At 39.0% G+C, this 11,357-nt stretch overlaps 1 protein-coding gene across 1 annotated transcript in view; it reads left to right on the top strand.

Moving 5' to 3' along the window:
- Window positions 1-11,357, top strand: part of LOC135884070 (caspase recruitment domain-containing protein 8-like) — a 40,781-nt gene extending 29,424 nt beyond the window's left edge. Inside the window, exons 6-16 of the mRNA XM_065411363.1 lie at window positions 2,229-2,273; window positions 2,369-2,412; window positions 2,513-2,562; window positions 3,694-3,914; window positions 4,002-4,252; window positions 5,695-5,829; window positions 6,207-6,345; window positions 7,654-7,707; window positions 8,632-8,712; window positions 10,358-10,630; window positions 11,304-11,357. Of these exons, the coding sequence (XP_065267435.1) occupies window positions 2,229-2,273; window positions 2,369-2,412; window positions 2,513-2,562; window positions 3,694-3,914; window positions 4,002-4,252; window positions 5,695-5,829; window positions 6,207-6,345; window positions 7,654-7,707; window positions 8,632-8,712; window positions 10,358-10,630; window positions 11,304-11,314 (1,304 nt within the window). The 3' untranslated portion in view covers window positions 11,315-11,357. The remainder of the gene's footprint in view (window positions 1-2,228; window positions 2,274-2,368; window positions 2,413-2,512; window positions 2,563-3,693; window positions 3,915-4,001; window positions 4,253-5,694; window positions 5,830-6,206; window positions 6,346-7,653; window positions 7,708-8,631; window positions 8,713-10,357; window positions 10,631-11,303) is intronic.

The following is an 11,357-nucleotide window of genomic DNA, read 5'->3' as shown; positions in this document are numbered from 1 at the left end:
ATATTCTGCACACAATATTTGAAAATTCTGCAAATGTCTGCATATTTTATTTGTCAAAATAACACAATATAATCATGCCAGTTTCATTATTTTGGTATTTTATTTCAAAATATCTGTCAGTGAGTATGTCTGTAACAATACGACCAAAAAAAAAAAAAGATTCTGGTAATTTTTTTTTACATAGATTCCTTACTAGGCATATTAATGCAGAACTTTGAGTAATTCATTTAAAATACAATACAGAACTGTATTTCCTGCACCTGTCAGAAATAGTGCAAAGGCTTGGGGGAGTCAGGGGTAACGGAGCTGCTGAGGGAAGGGGAAGGAGCCTAGGAGTGAATCTGGAGGATGTTGGGTGTGGGTGTGAGAAGCTTTTTTCGGAGAGGGGTGATTGTTAGGGAGTATGGAAGCCTCCCTGATGCAGACCCTGGCTGACCCCAAGCCTCTCCCATTCAGTCAGTCACATCTGCCCCTGTCCCTGCACTCCCCATCCCCATGTGTTTCTGCAGCCTCTCTCCTCCATCCCCAGGCTCAACGTTGTCACCCCACTAGCTCCTGAGCCCATGCCCCAGTCTGTCCCCCCACTAGCCATTCTGAACCCCAGTCTGACCCCCCAGCATCCCTGGGTGCCCTACTCTGTCTGAACCTGGCTCTGCGGCAGGGTGCTGTGATGAACTTCTACTTCTGGGGGAGATCTGCAGCACTGGGCATCGAATTTTTTCCCCCCACAGAAAATACATTCTACCCCAGAAGTGCTGCAGTTCCGCCTTTTGCCCCCAGAGGCTGCTGAGGTGCCAGAACAGCTGGCTGCGTTCATGCGTTCACACACTTTTCCAATGGGTTTCCCGGAAGGGGATGGGGGATTGAGATCAGACAAAGAGCCAGTGGTGGTGGGAACTGGAATAGCTGGGCAAGGATAGTGGGACAAGAAGACCAGGAAGATTGGGACTGGCTGGGCAAGGTGACTGGAACTGGGATGAGGAGCCTGGAGGGGTGGAGACTGGGACTGGATAGACAAGGAGAATGGGACTGGGGTGAAGAGCTGGGTGGGGTATGGAGGAAACTGGGATGGGGAGCTGAGGGGAGAGGCAGAACTGGCACAGGGACAGGCTGGAGGGGACATGGGCAGAAGGTTTGCGGGGAACAGGAGAAAAAGGGTCTATGACTTCGATGACTCCCCTCAGCATTTCTCTGTTATCAGCAAATACCTGGGAAACCCATTGGTAAAGTGTGTGTCTGATCCCCATCTGCTGCTGATCCACCTAGAAGATGACAACCTACTACAGCTATCTGTTACTCTGTTAACTCAATGGCAAGGGTCTGTGCTGTAGATTTAAATGTTCCTATCCTACTGACAAACACGTAGGGGTCAGTATGATTCCACATGTTGATTCCAATTTCTGTTTTTAAAAACTTAAAATATTACACACAAAAAAACCTACGTGAAAAGAATATAAAGGTTGTAAAGGCAAACACTGAAAAGTTAGGAGATGCTAGAATTAAGGTGGCCCATGCCCTCTTGTGCATACGCATTATGATAGAGTCTTTGTGCTTACTTTCATAGGACCCTGAAATTTGTCCACTATTTCATACATTCTTAGATATGAAGGCCATAAGGGACCATTGTGATCATCTAATCTCTCTTCTTGCATGACACAGGCCATATATTTAACCCAGTGATTTCTGCATCTATGCCAATAACTTGTGGTTGAACCACAAGATTCAACAGAAAGACAACACTTAAACACAGGTGACCATATGCCTTGGACAGTTGAGACAGAAATACAGTATTGATGAAAGAGTTTTTATTATTATTTACATTTAAATCAGACTTTATGAATCTCATGGGTCTGTTTCTATGATCTGAATTGAAATAAAGGAGATGAGGTTGCTGCTGAGGGAAGGGAATAGTAGCTTAATTTCTTTTGTGTAGGCAGTTGAAGTCAGTGGAGTTGTGCCAGTGCACCTGGGAGCAGAAATTTGCCTAGAGGGCTGACGGATTTGATATATAGTGTTTTTCCGCAAAATATCACTGGATTAAGCAGTGGAAAAAACTAGAATCAAAGGGAGGTTAGAATGTTTAGAGCCGATAGAAGGGTATTAAAAAAGATCATCTCAGCTTTATTTTATGCAGAAGCTTTGAATAGGGCCCGTTTCAGCTTGAGTATAGTTCACTATACATATTTGTGTATGAAATGTGTATTTTATAAAAGTAATATTTTTTATAGATGAAGAACTGGAAAAGAATGAATTGCTGCCACCTGTTGAATCAGGTATGAATGGATCTTGTTGAAATCGTTCATCTGACAATTTTTAATAATTTTTCATTTTCAAGAGCTGATTTTTTCCCCTCTGTTTTTTCATTTAGAGGCTCATAGCCAGTTTCGTTGTGAACATGTCAAGACTGAACATGTACGTTTTTAAAATCCACATTAGAATTTGTGTTAGTATTTTGCAAATTGTAATACTACAAAATTTGTGCTTCACCAAATTTATTCATTTATACTTACAGAACCAGAAAGAGCAAGTGACCCCCAGAAAACTTTCCAGAGGACAATTTTGGTAGGTATTGTTTAATGTAATTGGTGGATGTTTACATTGTCCAGCTCAAAATGCTTCTCTCTTCAGCTGAATTACATAAGAGATTAATTTATTTTATGTGTCCTGCTCAGTAACATGTTCATAATTGTAAGTGAAGATGCCTCAAAATCCATTAAAAATAAACAGTTCATTACTCTCATCAGCACTAGCTTCTGGGCCAAATCCAGCAAAGCTTAACTTGAAGTATGTGAGTAGTCCTATTGAAATAATTAAAGTTAAGCATGTGCTTAAGTCCTTTGCTATACTGAGGCTTCTGTAAGGTGTCTTGTTCTGTAATTCCCTTTTTTTCACCTGAACTTGGCTAAACGGTTGTGTACTTTCCATTTGAATGTTTGCCTTGCCACAGTTACTCATGCATTTCTCACCTCTGGATTGGATTACTGTAATGTGCTTTACTTGGGATTAGTTCTGAATATCACTCAGGGTATATCTATATAGCAGCTGGGAGGGTGAGTCCCAGCATGGGCAGACAAATGTGCTAGGTCTGCTTGAGCTAGCGTGCTAAAAATAGTGTGGCTGCGGTGGCAAGAGTGGCAGCTCGAGCTAGCTGTCTGTGCCACCCTGTCCACACTTTTATTTTAGCATACTAGCTCAAGCAGAGCTAGAATGTGTCTGTCTGCCTGCATGGGGAATCACACTCCAAGCGGCTGTGAAGACATACCCTCAGAAACTTCAGCTAAAGTCTGGTCTAACATCCATTGAAGTCAATAGGAGTTGGGTTGAGCCCCTAGTGCAGGTAGCAGCTCTCCACTTTATCTGTGTATCAAGCTCTGCACTGGTTTGGACTTCCTCCATTCCTGCATTCATTTAGCTGATATGCTAAAAAAACAAACAAACAAACAAACCTAGGTTTAATCTTAAAAAAAATTAAATTAAAAGATTTTATGTGCTATTTTCCATGCTTTTTTGTTTAAAATATAAAAATAAATGAATAATAGGGTTCTGTTCTTGGTGGGGAGAAAACCTCCAAAGGAAAGGGTCATTTTAAAAAAATAAATTGTCTCATATGAACCACTTTTAAACAAATCACATTACGTGATATTTAATATGTAATAAAAGTTAAACTGGATTTGCCACATTTGTCCAATACAGGTTGAAGCTGGAGGCAGAGGGAACTTACCAATGTACTGTTACAGGCTTGATTTTCGATGTAACCAAGGCTGCTGTAATCAAATATTCTGTGTTGTCTTGGAGCAAATATGCTGATTATGTTAAAAAACCATGGATAGTTGGTGGCCCTATATTTGATGTCAGTTGTGACTCAGCCTCTGTTCTTACTTCCATTCAATTCCCACATTCCCTCAGCCTAAATGGTAAGTACTGTACATTGAGTTTAACAAATGTAGCTATCTATTGCTATTCATTATAAGAAATGTTAATATTTTGGTATCTCTTTGCAGATCATGAATCTGACATGACATTCAAAGTTTTACATATTAAAAGTACTGGTCCAGCAATTGAGCCTTCTGTTGATCATTCAATGACGCATGTCAAATGGCATGTGAGTTCTCTCTCTCCAGTAGGACCGGTTATTCAAACACAAGAGCCAGTACATTACAATGGGGCTGTAATTTTATACAAAGTTGTCAATAATCACCCTTCCTTATCATTTCGTGTGTATGTAGCAACAAACAATGATTCATTTATAAAGGTAAGGTCTGTTTTTTTAATTTACCAGTGGAAAGTGCTCAGATTCAATATAAATATGCCCAAATGTTGATCATTAAAATGTTGACATTGTCATGTAGTTTAGGCCTCAGATCTGACGTACATCAAATTTATAATATGCCCATGGAGTTGTAGACATACAGAGTCTGATCTTCCAATAGAGTGTCTCACATGCAGAGGTCTAAGGCCAGGTCTACACTACCGCGGTAGTTTGACGGCTGGCAATCGAACTTCCGGGTTCGATTTATCGCGTCTGGTCTGGACGCGATAAATCGATCCCGGAAGTGCTCGCCGTCGACTGCGGTACTCCAGCTTGGCGAGAGGAGTACCGCGGAGTCGACGGGGAGCCTGCCTGCCGCGTGTGGACCGCGTCTGAACCGCGGTAAGTTCGAACTAAGGTATGTCGACTTCAGCTACGTTATTCACGTAGCTGAAGTTGCGTACCTTAGTTCGAATTTGGGGGTTAGTGTAGACCAGGCCTAAGAGTCATTGGGAATTCCATGCATGAAGGGCTTGCAGGATCAGGATGAGGACTAGAATGGTTCAACTCCCAGACTAGCTCATACTCTGTCATTCATACTCATTGTTCGTGACAGAATTGACCTTTGAACTGCCCCATGTAACATAATAGTGAGAGAATGATATTTGAAAGTTACTGAAGAATAGACACTTGACAGGACTCACTCTGATCAACAGTCAGCATTCTGATGCTGTTTGCAAGGGGCTGACAATAGGTCCGCTCTTTGCTTTTATTCAGTATTTTACCATACAATCCCACAGGAGGTTAAATATGAAGTCAACATGTCGGCAATTAGAACCCAGTCCTGCAAAGAATTGGGCACCCTCATTTCCCCTGGGAAGTTTTCTCAATGGCAGTGGAAAGTGCTCAGCACCTCAGAGGATAGGGTTCAATGAAACTAGAGAAAGTAGAAGAATGTTTCTCTGGTGATTCCTTGCTAATGAAAGCTTTTGTAAATTTGTATATTGCTTTTTATAAGGCTTGATGTGTGGAAAGGCTCGTATGTGGTAAAAAGGGATATTAGTAATGAGCAGAAATTAAAGTTGTGAGTAGCACTTTAAAAAAAGCCCTATAGACAATCACATTTGTTATTTGCATAATGCGATATCATCCGAATACAGTGGCTTACTGATCTGCTCAGGGTGAAGGCTCCATCAATATCTGATTGGGGAGGGATCTGGGTGCCTTGGGCACATAAACCTGTCCAGCTGTAAGTGAGAATATATCCCATGATCTGTAAATGTTTGATTTGATCATTTACTTTCCAAGGAAAAGCATCGCCATCCATTAATAAAACTGGTTACAGAGAAAACCACAAGGAAGTTTAGAAGCACATAATTGTTTATGAAATTCTTTAATTTGTAGACCAGGATGAGTATCAAGTAAAATGTATTTTTAAATTTTAGGATATCTCAAATGCAGTAAAACATTCTGATAAGAAATTCATCAAAATTGACAAGCCCCCAGTTTGTAAAAAACAACTACAAGATGGAAAGAGATACAGATTAATTAGTGAATCAGAAGCTGAAATAACTCCTGAGGTATGTTCTATATGAATACATAATTGTGCTGTCAATGTGCATATCACAGCTCGGCTGCAAACATTTTGTGAAAAATACAGATTTTGTCATTTATACTCCTCATAAATTCAGGGCATGCATCAGTGTAAATGAATTCCAGCACATTTGTTTGTTATCATTACAGGAAAGCTATACCCTTAGAAACTCTAAAACTATAGGGGTTAATCCGGGCCCCCCATGAAATCACTGGCAAACTTCCTGTTGGCTTCATTGGGGCCAGGGTTACACTCCAGATCTATGCCACAGCTTTTCCAAAAGCTGCCTTTTTATGTTTAAGCTATTTTAATGCTTATAGTAAATGTTTCAGCTTTTTTTAAAAACTGATTTACGTTTTTTAGGAAATTGAATTTGTTGATGGCTCCCTCTTAAAATTAAAAAGTTATTTTGAAGTCTACTTGGAGCAACCTATGGAGTTTACATTATCTTTGATTGAACTCGAGTCTGAAGAAATTGTCTGGAAAGCAAAACTAAGAGAATGTGAGTATTTTTTGTGTTTGACAGCTATAGTTTGTTTCTGCTGAAAAGTTGTGGTTTGGGTCAAATTTTGCTTCCATTGAGTTCACCAGGTCTGGAGCTGAAAGTGCCAAAACACCAGGAAAAGACAGCTGTTATCCTTGTGGCTAGGACAGAGGCAGGGAATATTGGAAAATGTAATGTAATTTATATTAATTTAAATATATATAATATAAAATATCCCAATATTTTATAACTTTTATTTTGTGGGTTTTCACGTGTGCTGCAGCAGAAGTGCAGTTATGAGAGCATAACATCATTACAATCTCAGAAATGAGAATGGCAAAATATATTTTCAATTTGGTTAATAATATATGTATAATATACATTTGAAAAAGAGCAAAGGCCTGAATATATATTTACATGAGCATAGTATAAATATGAATTTACCTAAAACACTAGACGTAGAGCATTGATTACTCTGATTTAGTTTATGGTACATGGTGGAACTTTACCCTGTGAAATATTTATTTATTTATTTATTTGTTTATTTGTATAGCTAATATTACCCAAATTTTTAGATAACCAAGACTGAAAGATGCCCAACAATCAATGTAAAATAAATATTTATACAATACAGAGTTTTATAACTTTAGATCTAGTGATATAATGATAATAATATTGTACTTTGTCATTTTCCAAAATGTTTCTTCCCTGTTTTACCCAAGTAGATTGATTTTCTAACAAGTTGCTATTCATTATGAAAGTCTGTAGGGATGTGAATGAATCTCGGTAATGAAATAAATACAGAAAGGAATAGATATTAGGATATTTGGGAACTGTGTTTCAAAAAAGATTTAGTTTATGAATGTTATGTAAATATCATGTTATGTTGATTTAGAATAACATGACACTATAGTAGAACCTTGCTTATTTACACTATTGATTGAGAACCCGTTAGAAGATGGTCAGAATTAGCCAAGGGTTAAATCTTAACTTCCATGGGTTTGGATCAGGCTGTTTATCAATTGACCAAACAATAAAAATTTAAAGAATTTCAGATTGCAGAGTAGACTGTTTTAATTTATTTTGGTAAGGGTGGTTGAGTTCTAATTATTACAGATAATACATCATATTATACATGCTGTCAAATAAAAGTAACAAAATCATAGCAAAATGATATCTCATTACAGTACCCTACTGTTAAATGTTTGCTGAGCAGTGGAAGAGACTAATAATTTTTCTGTGTGAGAATTACTGGATTTGTGGATTAGCAGTGAGAATTATTGTAGTGCCTTTCATTTACTCCAGAAAACATTTATATTTTAACAGGTGACTGGATACTACATGACCAGAACAAGAATGAGCGGAAAAGAAACACAATCAGTAAGTTATATAAAAGAAAAGTGGGTACTACATGATTTATATTTTTTACACCTCGGTTGTGCTGTGTAAGGTTTCTCCCTCTCGGGGTTAGGGCACCCCCTTCCGGCAGCGTTGGGGAGTCAGTAGGTTGGCCGGATGTTTGTCAGGGCGGCTTGACTTGCAGCCAGGTAACTGCCCATTTAGCACTTCCTATCTGTACCGGGGGGCCCAGCACACTGCCCATCAGCAGGGGTCCCCGGTCCCTGGTTGGGGTGCCACCAACAGTCTGTGACTCCGGACCTCAGCTCCCAAGTGTGGGGTGGGGAAAGGGGACCCATGCCCACACTGATCTACCAGGTCCCAGCCTAGGAGCCTAGCAATGGAAGGCAATCCCACCAGGGGGTCAGCAGGGAAGTGGGTCCAACTGGACCAATATCTGGTTTCGCTGGGCAACTTCCTACCAGTTCCTGTGGGTGTCACTCTGTCGCAGCCCAGTTCTGGCTTGCAGTCTTGCAGTAGGGCGGCCCTTGCTCCAGTCTCTCCCCAGTGTCTTCCGTCTTCTGGGGCAGTAGGTTGCTGGTCTTCGCCATGACTGGTCCTGGACCTCACTGAGGGCTCAGCTCTCTGAGAGAGCTGTCTGCCTCTTTCTCTGGTCCAGCTGAACTGAGCTGCAGGGCCCTACTCTTATACTTTCTGCCCTGCCCCTGCACTTCCTGGGGAGGGTGGGACAGGGTTAACTGCACCTAGTGAATTAAAGATTATGTCATGTGATGAAACCTCCAGGAATATTTCCCACCAAAATTGGCAACCTTAGCTGCGCCTTCCAAGGGAAGTTAACCCCCGCTGCACTGGAGAGAGACCACTCTGCTTTATTATATGCTGATTAAGCACAGGAGAAGAATATATGATACAAAAAAGTAAAATCAGTTGTCATCGACTCCTTAGGTAACAGAAGACGGAAATCAAGCAACAGCCTTTCTGACGAAGAATTTTATAATAAAAGGCTAAAGGGTAGAGATATTTCAGGTAGAGAATTTTTGTTTGATTCAAAAATATTTGTTTAAGGTTCATTTTATCCTGTTTATTTATTTATTTCTTAGGGTTAAATGTTAAATTGGCCTCCACAAATCTGACCACAGAATTTATGGGGACAGAAACCTTCATTTGTGGGTGCAGAAGGCATCAATATACCTCATTTTTAGGAACAAATGTTTGCTTGTATGACCATAGGTTGATGCTATAAATTAGGTGAGTGTGTACATCAAGACAAAAGAGCTGCTTTTGAAGAATTTTTGCTATTGTGCTGGATTTATTTTTCCAGAAGAACTCTCCACCCACGACTGGGACCAGATCTTCCCAAAGTTCAGCTCCTATTCTGGCATCTGAAAGTAGTAGCCTGATTTTTCAGAAGTGTTCAGCACCCAGTAGCTCTCATTGAGAAGTCAATGGGACTCAAGCACACGCTTATGTATTTTGCTGAATCAGGGCCTTAATTCAATAGGTTCCAATGTCAGATGCTCCTGCTGCTACTGGATATGCTAACAGATAAGAGGTTGCACGGATAATTCTACATGCCTCTAAGAATCTTAGCTTTATTTTTCTTCCAAACATATTGCTAAAATTTCAGCCTTGCTGGCTTTCCTAATGGTTACTCTGAGAAATTATAGACATGATGGGGTTAATTACCAAAATGTCATACAGAGGAATATCATATTACAGTAGACACTATTCAAAATTGTACATTTGGATCCAGTTTCTGTTTTCAGTTTCATAAATATAAAGTTTTAGCTCAGAACTTTACATTACATTTTTAACCCCTGCTTTACAGTGTTTGAATTCTGTCCAGGAAAGGGATACATCTTTTGCTTCCAGTACCTATTTCTGTATGGTCAGCTCATCCAAAGAAAATGATGATGTTTGAATAAGGTGATATTCAAGAAATGCAGAAAGAATCAGGTTTCATTTGCATGTCAATGGTAGGCTCTCTCTATATTTCTGTGTGGTGGCTTTTAGCCACTAGAGGGAGCTATTTAATCATTTAAAAACTTCATTTACAGTATTTTATAAAATGATCCATTGAAATAGAAATCTGATTAGACCATTGAGGTTCTGACTAGATAGATATAACCATGCCGGTTGTGACTTCTTACTAAAGTAATTATTACAAAAGTATACTAATCATCGTTCTCTGTAAGCAGTAGCACACTTTAAGATAGACTGTTATGCTAGATACCTGCATTTTTCAGGTGATTGAAGGAACTTGGCTTGCAGTTTAATGCTGCATATGCATCTGAAGTATCTGGGTATTCTGTATAACAGCATATCTAGATGTTTCAGACTTGTGCATTTTTTCCACTAGACAAGTAGCTGTTTATGATCAGAAAAACTTTTCAAGTCCTGGGCATGAAAACTAAATTTAAGATATTTTTGCAACCTCGGACGTTTTGCACTTCTTCATGTGACTTTTCATCACTCCTGACTCTTACTTTGCTTGTCTTGTCAGTTCCTATACTGCATGGTAAGCTAGCAAGTCAGTACAGTTTTCATTAGTCAGCATTATAGCAGCATCAATAAAAGAAGTGAAAATGCAGCTTCAGCTCACTAACTAATATGATCACCTTTGTCGTATGTCTTCTTGTTGCAGCTGATTTGTATCCTGTGTGTTTTTTAGATGGAACTAAAGCTAAAACTACGTTAACTGATCAGCAACTGATGACTCTTGCAAAGAAGATGGGTAAAGATTGGAAAGAAATTGGCATTGAATGTCTTAAGTTAGAAATGAAAGATATTCAGCAGATTCAGGCAAAAGAAGAAGAGGTTAATGTTCATAAATTCCTGATGTTGGAGAAGTGGAGGAAAGGTGAAAAGAGTAATGGAACTGCGCAAAACTTGTATGACAGTCTCAAGGATCATGTGTCATATGAAATAATACAAATACTGGAAGGTACACATCAATTTTTCTTTATACTTCATTATGTGATTGTGTTTCAGACATGCTTTTGGTTTCAGTATCAGAGAATTCACTAGATACCCTAATATATATTTGTATTGTGTAAATAAGACATGAAGTTTTCCCCCTTAATGTTGATTCAACTGTTTTTCATTCTACTTTATAATTATAGTTTTTTATACTTGCTTTTTGAAAAAATATTTTGGAGTGATTAATACTTAGAACAGTTGGTATAGCTCCATGTCAGTTAAAATCAACCACCCTTATAAACCCAAGCAAAATCTTATTTTTATTACAGAGCTCATTGCAGAAATGTCTGTACCTTTGTTCCTAGATATTTTAGTAACATTGAAGGTGCACCTTTACCCAAGCTTATTGCGGCCTTGATCGTGCAAACACTTTTGTATGTACTTAACTTTATGCACATTGATTTCAATGGGACTACTCATATTTGTAAAGTCAAGCATCTGCAGGGCTGTTTGGAGAATTGGGGCCTAAACTGATCCAGGGAAAGTCTTTCTGAAGGGGAAAATTAGCTTAAAATTATATCTGTATAGTGTCATAAGATTTTTATGTACATTTGTTATTATTATTACTATTTAACAATTCTATTCCAGTAGCACCTAGAGGCCAGCTAATATATACATCTGTGTGTTCATTTCCTCAGGTTTTTTGTAGCAGACATGAGTTCATGGAGAAACAGCTAAAAGGAGAACTCTCA

The sequence above is a fragment of the Emys orbicularis genome, chromosome 9 (assembly GCF_028017835.1).
Source record: "Emys orbicularis isolate rEmyOrb1 chromosome 9, rEmyOrb1.hap1, whole genome shotgun sequence".
Classification (NCBI taxonomy): Eukaryota; Metazoa; Chordata; order Testudines; family Emydidae; genus Emys; species Emys orbicularis.
This window is presented reverse-complemented; position numbering and strand designations above follow the sequence as displayed.